This window comes from Poecilia reticulata, chromosome 13 (genome assembly GCF_904066995.2).
Source record: "Poecilia reticulata chromosome 13, P_reticulata-male-v2, whole genome shotgun sequence".
NCBI lineage: Eukaryota > Metazoa > Chordata > Actinopteri > Cyprinodontiformes > Poeciliidae > Poecilia > Poecilia reticulata.
This window is the reverse complement of record NC_088842.1, coordinates 21,021,381-21,037,187: the sequence shown is the minus strand read 5'-3', so window position 1 is coordinate 21,037,187 and position 15,807 is coordinate 21,021,381. Positions and strand designations below refer to the sequence as shown.

Sequence of the window (15,807 nt, the reverse complement as noted above, 5' to 3'; positions counted from 1 at the left end):
ACACATTAAGCAGCACACAGTAAGGCCAACAGAATAAACCTTCATAGAGGCAAATAAGGTGGTGAACAAAGACATAAGCTAGAGACACATTTCTCTAGATTATGTGTAGTTACAGAAATGAACTGTAATTATTTTTTTTAATGTTATCATATTTTACAGTACATTTCAATGTAATCATTAAGGCACAAGGAAGATGGCAGTTGACTCTTCTGTAATTTATCAAATTAACATGCATTTAATTGTTCAACTGAATAGGTGTCTTACTGCTACATATAACCCAGGACTGCTCCTTTTTGAGTTAAGATGAGGATATATTAACAGGACTTTCATGGAAGGTTTTAACCGGTTATGTTTTTGATTCCAAGCCCCAACTTACAGGAAGTTTGATGAAGGTGTCTTTAGGAGAGCTGTTCACGTAAAGTTTGCCCTGAAAAAAGGCCGGGAACGAGGGCTGCTGCTGCATAGGCACCCAGGAGCCTGTGGTCTGAAGGCTGTGAGGGGAGAAAAACAGATGAATTGTTTTGATGCATTCACTTGCACTTTTACCTAAAATAATATACGACAATCTTTAGCACAATATGGTTGTTTGTGAGCCAGCATGATATTCTGTCTGTCATAGAATATTTATTGGCCTGCAGTGAATGCCAAGTGAAAGTTTGGAAATGGATTCAGGGAAAGTATTCATATTCAACAAGACTGTAGGTTATGCTTCGCCTCCGAGCAAATTCAAAAAGCAGTCATAATAGAAAACCAACAGTTCTTCCTGAAGTAGGAATTTCTAGTGTTCGATTATAAGGGGCTTCAGGCCTTGACATTTCAGAATGATACTGACACACACAAAGACGCACGCATTCACAAAAAAACAAAACAAAAAAAACATCTGCACCGAAGGGGACTCATAGTGGCTTTAAAACCGAGCACATCCACAATTTGTGCTCCATTAGCTTTAATTTTACAATTTCGGGGAAAGCATCCATGTTGTTATTGTTGTCATTATTATCCAAGCAGGAATGTATTAAGCATACAGTAAAGAAACACAAATCTCATGTAAACTGTGTAGAGGGGTGCATTCTGTTATTGCAGTACTGAAATATTAATGTGAGAATAAGGCTTGAGCCTTGGGGTGAATTTATTCTTGCATAATTCACCTGAAAATCTCTACACTAATCCTTCCAAGTATTAACATCATCAGATGCAATGACTGCTGTGAGATGTGTAGTACACTTCATACTGCCCTCCATACTCAACAACAGTAGAAAACACACATTTAGATGCTTTTAAGAATCTGAGTTGCTAAACAAATATAGACTTGGCTTGATTTAAATTAACCAGACATCTGCTTTAGGGATTCCCTCTCTCTGGTCTGTCTCTGGCTTGGAAGACAAACAACAAAACAAGGAAATAACTTCCTCACACTACAGATAATACCCTCCGTATTCTTGTGAGAATGCTCAAAGGTGAAAATAATCAAAAGAATTTCCCCCGATTCCAGCATCTAAGTAAAGAACATGGTCACGTTTCCTGGATCACTCTAAAATGATCTACCTTAGAGATTTTGATGATGCAACAACAGATCTCTTGGTTATCTTGCATTGAAACTCAGAGATTCAAGTTAAAAAGTTTAGCTTCACAACTATTTTAATCCAGCTTCTATTACTCCATCTTGCATTTGTGATTCATAGTTGTATAGTTAAGTATATATATATATATATATATATATATATATATATATATATATAAAGATTTTGCCACTTAATATGAAAACAAAAATACTAAATATGCTTTTTAGATATTTTGCACACAACGTAATTGTAGTGAAATATAACCAGTGTAAAACAGATCAAATAAAATAAATATGTGCAATAGTATCAGGTGCATAACCCTAGCAGGAGTTCAATAAAAGTTGACAGACAGGCTTTGAGAAATCTCTGTTTAGAGCTCTGTCCCTGAGGCGGTTCTGAAACAGACCCTATAGAGCGCTGGCAGGAATGCTCTAATGATACTTTCAGTTCCCCTCACAATCATCTGCTATATTGCAACTGGAGCTAGAAGCCGAGAGACACTGCATGCCAGCAGACTCGCCGATACATCTCTGCGTTCTGTTGTGAGAACGGTGGCTGGTAATGGCACTAGTTTCTCTTTTGTTTATTCTTAGATATGAATTAGCCATAACGGGCAACAAAGATTAAAGGACAGCATACGCAGGATCAGTCCCGTGACTTATTGATTACAAGCCTGTCAGTTTTGCACGCAACAACACTAAGAACTCGAATTATACTCGATCTATAAAACCATTAAGTAACAAATAAAAAGAGGGGCCATACAAATTTGACCCAGAAGTGGGAATCATGATTCTTGCCCCAACGCTGAAATCACTGAGGAAATCATTGGGGTTGATAAATCAAGAGGGTTTAAAAAGTGACTGTGTTTTATTTTGTGAATTTTGCCATTTTGTTGCCTCTGTAATCATACTAATTGGGAGACAAAATGTGCTGGGATGAATGAGAGGATGGCAGGCGTAGTGAAAAAGAAACGAAAACATAAGGAGCAATAGAAGTGTAATTAAAGACACAAACCTGTTTAAAAAGCCTGGTTTCATATCCAGACTATGAATAATGAAGCCTCTGAGGACCTTCGAATTTAACTCAACATCACCAACAAGACCTGAAAATATGAGTCAATGCCATTTTCAGTTTTTTGAAAAATAAATTAAAATATGGCGTGTAGTTGATCATATTCAAGATTTTCTCTAAATCTTGCTTCCACTTGGGCATCTCTAAAATCATTAGCTTTTTGATGTTTTTGTACCTTTGCGCTGCTCATCCAGAGTCGTCCCATAATTCACCCTTCCACAGTTCTCCACCAGCAAGCCCAGAGTTCTGCTTCCCTTCAGTATAAACATACATAAAACATGAGCTGCATTCAAGGAAACTGCAGCAGTTTACAAAAAAAAAAACACAGAAAAATATAGAAAACGGCCAAGCTCTTATGAAATTTTAAGCAAGTTCTTTCCAAGAAAGATTGCAGATTTTGTCAATTTTTTTTTTTGCTAAATAAATACTTAGAAGACGATTTGCTGCTGGCTTCACACTCGCACTTTGCTGCCAGAAAACATCTATCAGTATCCCCTGAAGCGTTCACATGCTGCAGGTTGTTAAATATTAAAAACTGTATCTCTCTGAAACAGCACACAGGGTCTAAAATATATACAGAAGGACACAAAAACTCAATACCTTCCCATCAGGTATTACAAGTTCCTGCACCTTATAGTCCAAAACACCAACATATTGTTTGTCCACAAAAACCTGGAACAATGGGGACAAAAAAAAATCCATATTTAGAAAGACAGAAAGAGCTAAAAAAAACAGAAAAAGAGCCAACCGCTTAAATCACAAATGTGCAGAAAACAGAGATGGGGCAATTATTCCAAAATTAAACCATCGCTTTAATTAGGTTGAAACTCAACAAGCTAATCACAGGTGTGAACTTCACGAAGTAACACTGCAGCTTCCTCTGAACAAGTGCTCTAATAAACGAGAGTAAAATGTGTTGGATCCCTTGGTCTCACCAGTGCTCTGTCTCTGATGTTGTTCTTGGAGTTGAGAGTTCCTCCGCTGGTGATGACCGTCTCATACAGCGTGTAGCCGTAGGACTGGCCATTATTGTTGTTGACAGGGAGGTTCTCCATGTTTATTGGCCTCTCAGATTTGAAAGGCTGCAAAGTATGCAAAAGCATAACCATAGAGTCAAACAAACAGTGCATAAAACGACAATTCAAACGAGCAAAAATGAGCTGCAGGAATTCTTGTTTGCATAGATTTGCACATGGTTTAAAGTGTCTACTTAAATTGGGCTCTAAATTAAAACAGAATTCACTCTCAGAGTACGTGCTCTCGTTTTCCTCTTTGCAGCATGACTTCCTCTGAAGTGATGACTTTTACTAAAACTTTAAACTAAGAGGAGGGGCCCCATGTACAAAGACTGCAAACATATAAAAAACTTCAAATGTGTCAAGAAGTAAGGAAGGGCTTCCGTAAAGAATTGACAGCGGAAAAGTGTATATTCCTTTGCCTCACAGTTCTTCAGTCATTTGTTTGCTAGCGACCCCTAGAGGCCGGGCTGGAAAATTGCTATTGTACACACCTGCAAAACAAGACATACAAATTGTACTCTATGTACCTTAATATTGGAAAGTCAGTTGGACTATTAGACTATCTGGAATATGATGTTTGCCAGCTAATTAATTTCAAGTGTCAGAGGTATACCTTGCAGGCAGTGTTGGGACTCACAAAAATAAGTGAGAGAAATGAGGATTTGTCACACTTTTTATCACAATTTTTGATATTTACTTGGTAACGTTATTTATTTAGTCAAAAATATGACAAAGGTAGAGCACGTGACAAATGATGCAGAACATATTTTTTAACAGCAGTGGCATTATTATTCTTTATTAGTATGTATAATAATAATAATAATCATCATCATGAAAATAACAATATAGTAAAGTGAAAATAGTGCAGTGCCAATTGTTTTGGCAATGTGCTCAGGCACAGAAAGGAGCAGGGTAATGCTTGTACCCATACAGCTGCCAACCACACTGGGGTTCCTGTAGCAGCAGAGCTATTTCAGAGGGATCTGGGAGACTGAATGGGAATGTGCCAGTCAACCCTGAGCCACGCCATGCCAGCTGCGTTATATGGAATAATGCAAATCAGCCAGGTTTGTCAAATTTCCACACGCTACAGTTAAACGAGGCGAGATTAAAAAACAAATTTCATTGACAATCACTTCTTTCTAATGCAATTAGTGGCTTGGCTATATTAGGTAAGGTGATTGTTCAAATATTAAGTCCCTTTAATGTCTCCCCCACATGTTCAAGGTTGTTATTGTCAGCATCTTTCAGAAGGAAATCCATGCAAGTACAGATTTTTTGCTAAGCAACCTTGTCCTTCATACCTTCTGGAAGAACATGATGCATGTCCAACAAGCTAATCTAAACACTATGAGCTACAACACACTTCATCACAAACCTCCAAACACACACCTAGATATAATAGACTCACAACAGCCTACTCTATAACTGGAGAGAAACCACTCTTTTTAAAACAAGGGTGTGTGGCTGGTCAGGGCCAAAGTAATTGGCATCTCATAGGGAGCAAATTATTGCGATGGAGACTGAATAATTAATGGAGTTAGAGTCACCAGACGTGCTACACCTGGCTTGAATATAAATGGCTGTAAGGAGACATGATATACATACCTAAACTAGTGGACATACAAGTGGGAAGGTTCAAAGGGGATATTCCACCAATTGTTTTGTTTTCCATCTTTTTTTTTTTGGCAAGGGGCCACTCAAGGTTTTCATCAGACTATTTCAACAGCAGGTTACTTTACAATCATAAAGCTTCAGATGGGGGAATAATACTGGTTCCCATGAAGGCCACCTTACCAGTATAACTTATGAGAAATGTTTTGGTCAGGCCTTGAAGGTCCCCTTGTGTCTGACTGTCTCATACAAGTATTAAAAGCAAATTTGAAGTTAATCTGAATAAAATGATCCCATATCAGAAAGACAGATTTCAAAAGTGTCCATTAATCAAACATCTGGTTGACTTAGTCAGTACAGATAGAAAAAAAAACAAAAACGCAAATATTCCACCATCTATATTTGCTGACGATGTGTAAATAATTAAAAAATCAATTTATATTTAATTACCAAAACACAATTTCACATTGAAGCTGTTACTGTAATACCATTTAAAAAAATCAAAGTATTATAGTGACTCACAAGCCCATTTCTGTTTTCTACTGGTCACAAGGCTGACCCGAGCTTATCTTACCACCCGAGTGAAGAGGATGGCAAGGGAGATAAAATAATAATAATAAAAAAAAGTCTCCAAAGTACAAGCTAACTGCAGCAAAGTGTGGCACCTAGAGGTCACCAATGCTCTAAAAGCACTATAAATCCTTATCTACCAGGCAGCCAGTTGTTTAATAGGTGTAAATAAAAGTTGACATTTATTTAGTGAATTAAACCTCACAGCCCATCTTGGACATGATGACATTTTCTGGGATTTAATATTTGGCCCTTTTTGTAGATTGTACGACATGGTATGAGTACAGTATCAGAGTTTTCAGATTAAACTAAGGTTGATTTTGTTTTTAGCATCTAACAAACCAACTGGTTCTAGCATAAAATGAAGGATTACTATGAGGAAAAGCACCACATGCCATGAGCAGGTGGACTTTTTTATCTTTCAAAATGTTCACAAATGTTTAGAAATGTTATAATGTTTTCGACTATGCCTTCCTGAACATTTTTTTTCTTCAGAACTTAAGTCCCTGACACCTTCTTATTTACAAGACCAGCGGGGGTCTGCCGTCTGTGGACCTTCCAAAATGGCTCTTAATCACTCTGGGTTAAAATGACATGTTTTTAATAGAAATAATAAGTGCTGGTTTTACCTGTTGTTTTTGCATGTGATAAATAGATTTTCCACAACAGCATGATACTAAAAATACAAGTAATATATATTTTTAACTCTATTACTTTTGTCATTAATTTGAAAATTATGTGCTTTTTAAATTATTTTTCGTGAATTTCAACATTAAGGAAACGCACCCACTGAAGTTGATATTTATCAGACCTTTTCCTTGTCTGAAAAGGTCATGTAGCATAGCAGCTACATGTAGCATAGCAGCTCTAAACAAGTCTTATTTTGCTGGATTTTTACAATCCTATGTCGGTTCTTAGGATTGTAACGATTGCAGGCCCCTGTACTAGGCTGTTGTGTTTATGTGCATCTCCACTGTAGAGTTGGAAACTGTGGAAATGTTTAGGCTGATTCAGTTTTAAGTCTGATCTCCGACAATAAGAGAAAAAAAACAACAACAACACTGCTCTCATTAGGATTAAAATCTACAATTTAAGAATGTCATTTGTGACAGTTTCAGAGCAATTAAGCTCTCAACTAAATGAAATCACTTTCAACTCACAGGAAGTCTAAATGATTCACAGATCTTTTATGATTAAAGCAGGAAGTTGTGTCTTATAGGAATATTAATCACACAGACTTCTGTTCCATTCAGACTAAAGGCTGGTGAATCACCAACAATCGTGAACAGGTGAATGATTTATTCTGCATCTCAGAACATAAACACTGAAAATGTTTTACGCTTAACCAGCTAAAACACAAGTGTCAAACTGCAGTTCTCTTATGGATGTGTCTCTGCTTCAGCACACCTGAATCAAATAATTAGATCATTAGGAGGCTGCGGTAGAAATTAATGACATGGTGAGGAGACAATAGAGACATTTGATTTGGACCAGGGGACACAAGCTGCAAGACACTGGAGATTAAGGTTGGCAGATTTTGTCAGTGTATTTGAATGCAAACACTAAAAAAAACATGCAATTTTCAGCAGTTTAAAGTTTAAAAGTGTGAATCTGAAAACAAAAATCTAAAATTCCTATTGGCATTTGTAGTTAGTACAAAATATGACTTTCAGCGAATGGTCATTTGGAAGATAACTGCAGAAATTGCTGGGATTATTCAACCAGCTGCAGGACATTTCCAAAGCTTTACCTTTAGTTCAAAAAGCCCTCTATTTAGAGCGGCCATGTTCTTTAGGTAGATTTTTACTGGTTTTGACTGATTCACAAAAAGCTATCCCAAAAATACAGCTTGGTCCCTGAAAAGTTTCCTACAGTGAAAATACACCTTTAGGTGCAGTGCATCATCAAATATTTGAAATGCCTGGACATTTAAAAAAAAAAAAAAAAAAAAGAAAAAGCTCTAGCGTACTATTTGGAAAAGCAGAAAATGTTTTGTAAGTGGGTCATTTAGCAACATATTGAAACAAAACAACACAAACTGTTCACCAGACACACAGAATTAACTTTCCTCCGTTGCCTTCTCAGCTGGCAGACTTGTGTTTATTAAAAAGCAACCTTTAAGCTTTTCTCCGAACCATGATAAGTTATTCCTTTATAAGTTGATGGCATCCTTATTTTTAGGCTCTTCTGCATGTACATTTCTCACCCTTTCAGTTGAATGGAGACTGTCCCAAAGAGAGAGATGCTGCTGGACGACAACAGACTGATAGGCTTTCCTTTCTTGAGTGGCGGGTAGTTCAGGAAGTGGTTGGTCTGGAAGGAAGGAAAAGGGGGGATAAAGGCAACTTCCCTTTCATTTATGTGTCAAGAGATGAGACATCATTCTGAAAAAGCTTCAAAGAGTTAAAAGTCTCAGGAAGAAAAAAACAAATCTAACTCTTACATAAGAATCAAAGTAACTCAGGCTTTCCAGTAATGTATTCATAGAAATAGATTTTTTATGTTTTCCTTCATATGTATCACTCTGTATCAAACATGAAAAAGCAACATCAGAAAACTTCTTTTAAGTCTCTGTGGGGGAGCATTTTTGCCAATTTGTTTATCAGTTTCTGAAACGGTCTCTCAACAACCGCTAACAGCGTTTGTCCAGGATCATCAATTGCTTTTAAAGCTGTTAAATCTCACAGGTATACCAGCACTAGAGACGGCCTGACAGCATTCCCCTTTCATCGAGTGGTAAAAGGAGGCTCACTTATGGGAAACTTTGAGAATAATGGCCGACACTTCCTTTAAACAACTCTTCCTGGGTTCGACACTCGTAAGTCTGAGAACTGTGTAACATTTACCCCTCTTACATTCTGTCAAATTCACCACAGCAAGAATGAAAAGAAGAAACTGTGCCACAGACTGAATCACACCGACAATTTCACTTTGTTGGGAAAAAAAAACAAAACAAAAAAAAACAAAAAAGACGCTTCATCATAAAATATTATCACCGGACTGATTGGAGGATTCATTCTTATGCAATGGCTTTTTTTTTTTCTGTATTATCTGTTATTACACAATAGCTCTATTCACACTGGTTTCTATGCATTACATGACATCTGAAGGTAATAGATTACACAGAACTTTATTTAGGGGTCTCATGGTAAGATTGGCTGAATACAAATGGATACCGCAAACTTAAGATTTTGTTTTCCTTCCAAGTTGATCTATCATATAAAATCCAAATAAAATATAATGAACTAATTGATTTTAGTGTAAGAAAGGTTCAAAGAAATTCCTTTCTTACATCGACTAAAAGAATCAGGACTAACTAGTAAACTAGAACTGTATAATGTACTGGTGTATTATTCCATACCATGCACAGCACTGCAAAAATGTTCATGGAACCTAAGGGTTTCATATTTTGTCTGCTTGCAATCACCAGCTTCAATATATCTTAGCAGAATTTTAAGTGATCAACCAACAGAAAGTAGAGCATTACTTTTCAAAGAAAAACTATACACGGTTACCAAGATCATTTAAAAATAAAAATCTGAAATTGTAGGCAACTGAGTGCATTCTACCCCATGATTAAATTATTTGTACAACCTCTTCTCACTGCAATTACATCTGCAGGTTTTTGGGGTTACGTCTACCAGCTCCGAGTATGTGATAAGATTGAAAATGCTGCCCATTATTATTTTCCAAAAAGCTCAAATTGAGTCAAATTGAACGGAGTGTGTCTATGAACAGCAATTTTCAAGCCTTGCCCGAAATTCTCAATCAGATTTAGGTCAAGGCCATTGTAACGCAGCTTTGACGTCAATGTCTGGCTCTAATCTTGTGGCTATTGTCCTGGTGGAAGGTGAAGCTCATATCTCGAGTGATTTGCAGCTTTTCTTCCAGGATTATTTATGTTCATCCATCTTCACAGCAAAAAAAAAAATGCCGTTTCCATTATATATGACAGTAAGAATTGTGTGTTCAGGGTGATGTGCAGTATTGGTTTTCTGCCAAAAACAATTATTTTGCATGTAGACGAGAAATTCAGCATTGGTCTCGTTTGACCAGTGCATCTTCTTCCACATGTTTTTTGTATCTCCTACATGCCCAATGGAAACTCTAGTGGTTTTCCAGAGTTACAGGAAAAGGCTTGCATACACAACAGTAACTGACATAATGTACATAATTTGACAGGCAAACAATGATAAAACATGTAGATGATCTAATTAAAGAATTAGGTCAGATCTTTGTGGTGGTGGGGCAGAGCACAGAGGATTCTCAAACTCACTGTCATATTCAGGCCAATGCTTATTGTTCAACAGACTACAAAGCATAAGGATGCATCACGCTGAGGCAGCCTTTCAAACCGTTTTCAATCACCACAGCAGCAGGCAAATTATTACTTTGTTATGCTGGATTCATTCTCAGGCTGTCAAAGAGCCAGCCCTGGCCACAAAACACTCGAGACTTCTGCCCCCAATCACAAACGACATGTTTTACAAACAGGGAAAAACTGCACAAACAGTGAGCAGAATCCAAGACATGTATGTTGTTTTCACGATTGCCAGTCATGCCGAGGGCCCCTGATTAAGGCAGAGAGCTCACACACGCGGAAAAGTACACAAACACTTGAATCCAATCCCTACTTGTAATCATATGCAATTTTATCCTGTTTGAGCCAACAGAGAACAGGTTCTACAAGAAGAATTAACTTACGTGGGGAGATGAAAGGGAAGGAGAAGACAGAAGAGAAAGATGCCAGGCCCATCTCAGCAACAGCATGCAACACTCACTGTGGTAGCTGCTGAATAAATTCCTCAGAAGATGATACTTGGTGGTGTAATCCCCGGCCTCGGATAATGGAGCATCGTAATCTGAAAGATAATACGCTATCAGAACAGCAGGTTTGGGAGCCGGAGAGAGGCACGGATGCCTCTTACCGTGGCAGATGCTTTCTCTGCGCTCCCCTATCAAACATCTTGAGGCAGCGGCAGCAGCCCGAAACACATTCTGGGTTTATCTGGACAGAAAATGGAGCCTTTCGGAGGCAAAAAGGTAAAAGGCATTCAGGGAGTAGCAGCACAAGTGGAAAGACCTCTGGAGGTCAGAGGTGAGGTTGTTGACTCTCCTGAATGAGAAAAGCAGTAATTGCAGTGTTATGCACTCTAAGAAGAGGGCATTACGCTTACTTTTCTGTCTTCAGATTAGAATAGAAATTGTCTTTATTGTCCCACAGTGGGGAAATTCAGATGCAACAGCCCCATCAACATGTGCAGGTTCACACAAAAGGTCAAAAAACACCTCTCCAGTTCAGCAACAACTTTATGTATTAAAACAAACCATTTAAATCAAGCACATAACATTATTCTTGGGTACGTAAAAAGAAAAGATAAGCATGATTGGTGTATCACATATCAGCTTAGGAAGATACACAGTCTGTGTCTTTAAAATGAGAGAGTAGGAGATCGAGAGCAGAAATTGTTCATCTAAAAGCATGCCGAGGAATCTTTTTACAGTATAAAGAATTCTTTAAATAAAAATCTAATTAGGTCTGTTAAAAACGCAGCTTTACCCAGCGCAGCTGTGATCAAATCTAGCAAACATGTAGTAACCTCAGAATGTTCTGAGCCATCTGGCTTACAGTGTGGGAAAAAAAGCTCAGCCCAACAAAGTTCATATTTTACTTGAAACGCTCAGAAAAGTTTATTGTCAAGAATTCCGGTCACACGTACCATAGCTTGTCACCATGGGTTGAGGTGCTGGCAGCCCAACAGCAAACGCACCACTCATGAAGCCAAAATTGGTTCCTCCATGAAACATGTACAGGTTGATTGACATGTCCAGCTTCAGGACTTCTTTGACAACCGAGATCATGTCTACCAGAGAAAAAGAAAATAGAGAAACGTTAAAATGTTCTTCATTACAACAATACAAAGCACGTGTCTAGGCATTTTCTCCCAGTCACAGCGAACAGAGCTGCATGGCTTCATTTTATGTTTGCTTGCAACGTCCCTGCAATTTAACCAAAGAAAACTAACGCTGGACAATAGCCTCTTAGTTAGTACCATGTCTGACGTTACGATACCCACAATATCTCTCTGCATTTACTGTCACAATTGTAATAAACTGAAAGTGATGGCCTACATTGAGAAGATGCGGTATTTGTGAAAACACTCAAGACATCACATGTTGAGAGAAGTGCTTCTCTTAGAACCTCGCATATATATTTTTTTAAAAAAAGGTTGCATTTGTGGAAAAAAAAAAAGAACCTCAGCTTGTGCCGAATTATTGTGCTGGTGCCAACTGCATAACTTCAGGCTGCCCAAAGCAAAGCAAAATTCTCAGAATTTGAATTAATAGCATAATAAATGTACACCAGATCTGCAGCGTTTGACCCTCCAGTGGTTGTGGCTTGACAGTTGTTCAGGAGGTTCCACTTCTTCTACCAAAGATGTACGGTTGTACCACTGTGCATCTGCTTGTCGCCGTTTTCACATGTCTGAGGTGCTAATGTAAACACTGAGTTGAGAGGGCTTGGCCAGCAACAGCTTATTTGCCTAATCGTGATGTAGCCCTATAACATCGCATTCCTACATGAGCTCAAATCAGGCAGAACTGATTGGGTGAAATCTCAATACCTGAGAATAATTTTGTGTGTTAGATGTAATGAACCTGTTTTGTAAAGCCCACAAACCTAAACTAGTTTGTTCAAGGAAGCATAATAGTGGACCTTTAGTGATTTGAATCAAAAATCACAGCCTCAGTGAATATCAGCTGTCCATTGTGAGTCCACTAACCCGGTGGTGGTTCCAGCTGCTGGATGTGTGGCAGTCTGTAGAGCACTGAACTGTCAAGAATACGAATCCCCCCTGAAAACACTAGACTTTTTTTTTTCTGTGACATTTTCTGCAGGGGTGAAGCTCTATTTTCTGCTCCTTCTCAATGCTAAAACAAAGCAGGCAAGGCAGATGGCCCACAGATTTTAGCATATCTTGTGTAAGATGCGTACGGCTGCTGGTAATGACAAAAATAAAAATTCTACAGTGATGCAGTTAGCTTCATCAAGCTGTTATAAAGGCCTTTTAAGATGATGAAGTATCTATCTCATGTTTAGTTCAGTGCTTGTACCAAATCATTTCTAAAGGATTGCTTGGTACACCATTGAACTCTGGGCTGTAAATCATAACACACTACTGCAATATATTTACTAAAAATAATGAAGCAAAAAAAAAAACTGCTTTAAAATTTGGCACCATTTTTATTAGCATTTTGCAAATGTCAAAAGGGATTATGTTCAACAAAATGCATTTTTTCCCCACAAAAAGCACATTTTAAAGAGGATGTTTTAGTTGCTTTAAACATGAAATAGGAATATCGACATTTGATGAAAACATGAGCTATAACGTGTCTGTATAATGAGACACATTATATGTCTCATTTTACAATGTGCCTCATTTTATGAGCATGCAACAATTTATAAAATGAGACACAAATACATGCATAAGCAGAATCAGCAGATGAGCAGTTCTGCTAAAAATAACCTACACACAATATCCCACAGTCTTCAGTTTTTCTGACCTACTTTTTCTCACCTGCATAAATCTCACCCTTCAAATAAAAAAATAAAAAAAACACTCTCATGTGTGGCTCTCCTTTTCTGCAGGAGGATAATGTAACAGGGAAGAAGGCTGAGCAAAAGGTGGATTATTGAGCTCACCATTAACAATCATTAACTAATGTTGGTTACAGATACTAACACCAGCTCAACTCTTTACCGATTGTCCTCAACAAAAATCCATTTTCCCCATGGGTGTTATTTGTCTAAGTCCTTGCCTGTTTGGGCCTTTTCGACAGGCTTAGACTTGCGGTCTGTTCTGTGTGTGTGAATTTACATTTTGGATTTCTTTGTTTGCTCAAATGCTATTTTCCTGCCTAGAAGCTGGCGCTGTCAGTAAACACAGCAAGGGGCTTTCTGTGTGCTGCTGTTTGATGCCAGTTTGATGCAAAAGATCCTTTATGCGACAGCCCTGCAGAGGTGTGTGTGCTATTTCCGAGCACCTTTAATTTATTCAGTAGGGGGAAAAGTTGAATTAGTAATCCAAAACTGTCTGTTTTTCTATGGTATAATAAACATGACATGACATGACATGACGTTGATGTTTATTCCTCTTAGTTACTCTTCAAATTGGGAAAAAAAACAAAAAAAAATCACGTTATCCATACAAAGCAAATGGGTATCGATCATAACAAACTAGTAAACAGTTGAAAAAAAAAGTCTACTTTTCTAAATAATTACATATTAAAACTATTGGGACCAGGCTAAATTTACCTTGTGAGAAGATTTTGTGGACTGCATGTGGTTTCTAACAAGAGACAGATAATTTATCTTATGCAACCCTACACACACACACACACACAGATTGTTTTCTTCCCGAAGCCGTTCCTCGGCAAACAAATTATTTTATTCACACTGCAAAAGACTTGTCTGAAATCTTTGTTTCTCCTGAGGCACAGAGACTCTGTCTAACCCGAAAACAGGCTCTTTTAACTTTACCTTTAGCATTGGTTCGGCGCACAGAAATACCCATCTGTCCCTATCTCAAATTAGCTGGAATTATCGACCCTCTGCACAGAGAAGAACAGCTCCACTCTTAACAAAGAATCCATCTCCCAAAAGCTTGCCTTTCTCTTGTGTGAATGCCCCTGTTAGCAGCTCTGAGTGTCTCTCAACAAAAAAAAAAGAAAAGAAGAAACCCACTTCCCATCTTATGTGTTAATTATTTCAGTGAAGCTAAAATAAGGCTTACCCTCATCAGGGAAGACATGGTGAAGGCCTCCCCAGAGATCGAACCAGCCAGACCAGTACTCCATAACCATCCTAGGTTTCTGAGGCTAGAGCAAATAAAACGGATTAGAGCCAAGAAAAATGGCAAAGGTTGGTAGAGCAACAACGTGAACAAGGAAACATGTCTGAATGACCTTTCTCTTTCTGCGCAACAGAATGCACTGGATGCTGTGGTACAACCTTTAAACAAATTGCCTTAATGTATTCTTTCGTGCTTCCAACATTTCTTTTAAACCAAGGAAACAACAGCTGAAATTATTGCTTTGTAATGGAGACATGTTTAGGAATTAATCAGAATTTCTAAATACTTATTTCAAAAGCACACCAGCAATACTAAAAAAAGAAAAAAATTCAAATAGAAAATAAATAAATAAAATAGAAATAAAGAAGTAGCAAGAAGCAATAAAAACTCATTTGTCTGTGATAAAACTCGTCACCTATATTATATAATGTTTGTTTCACTGAAACAAAACAAATTCAAAAATCTGCCAGAGTTAATGTCAGGGTAACATTCCTAAATGCTGAGTTTCAGTTTGCACCAACAGGACTTACTTGAATTTCATCCAGATACTTGATCTCGTTTATGTCCAGTCTCTGGAAATTGATGGTTTCCAGCGCTTCAGAGGAAAAACAACAACAAAAACCAGAACTATTAGTAGATTCATAAGCTGGCTATTGCCTTTATATTAAAACGGAACAGCTGTTTAATTTAAAAACTTAAAGCAGCTTTATAATAAAATGTTCAAATTATTTGATTAAATTTCCATTGTAACAATATAAGAGGAGGGTCAATATAAAGTACCCAGGTAGATATTTCCTTTTTTTTTCAGCCCAGGGTGGAAGAGTTATTTCTCTAAAGACAGTTTATCTGACTTGCTTTCAAGTAGGTACTAAATGATAATATGTGCCATACACTTGGAGGATTGACCGGTATATAGTTCCCAGCTTAAGACTTAACATAGCTTTTTTGTATGCTGTTTGAGAAAAATGTGGAAAATACATATACTCCACCCTTTTAGAGCAATAAAGTGGTGATTTTGAAAGCAGCTTTGGCCAACAACACTGCTGATTTAAGAGCAGTTTTACTGTCCAAAGCATTTCACCCCCTTTCCGAGTTTTACTGTTTTGTTGATTCCCA

At 37.7% G+C, this 15,807-nt stretch overlaps 1 protein-coding gene across 2 annotated transcripts in view; it reads right to left on the bottom strand.

The window, feature by feature from the left end:
* The window catches only part of LOC103474770 (beta-galactosidase-1-like protein 2), a 28,746-nt gene that overhangs the window by 5,073 nt on the left and 7,866 nt on the right, over window positions 1-15,807 (bottom strand). The window contains exons 8-17 of one of the 2 annotated variants that reach the window (XM_008425982.3): window positions 15,222-15,286; window positions 14,632-14,716; window positions 11,557-11,700; window positions 10,618-10,698; window positions 8,043-8,149; window positions 3,569-3,715; window positions 3,234-3,305; window positions 2,809-2,887; window positions 2,577-2,664; window positions 377-491 (exon numbers count right to left, since the gene is read on the bottom strand). In XM_008425982.3, the coding sequence (XP_008424204.1) occupies window positions 377-491; window positions 2,577-2,664; window positions 2,809-2,887; window positions 3,234-3,305; window positions 3,569-3,715; window positions 8,043-8,149; window positions 10,618-10,698; window positions 11,557-11,700; window positions 14,632-14,716; window positions 15,222-15,286 (983 nt within the window). The remainder of the gene's footprint in view (window positions 1-376; window positions 492-2,576; window positions 2,665-2,808; window positions 2,888-3,233; window positions 3,306-3,568; window positions 3,716-8,042; window positions 8,150-10,617; window positions 10,699-11,556; window positions 11,701-14,631; window positions 14,717-15,221; window positions 15,287-15,807) is intronic. The other variant, XM_008425984.3, reaches the window with a different exon arrangement.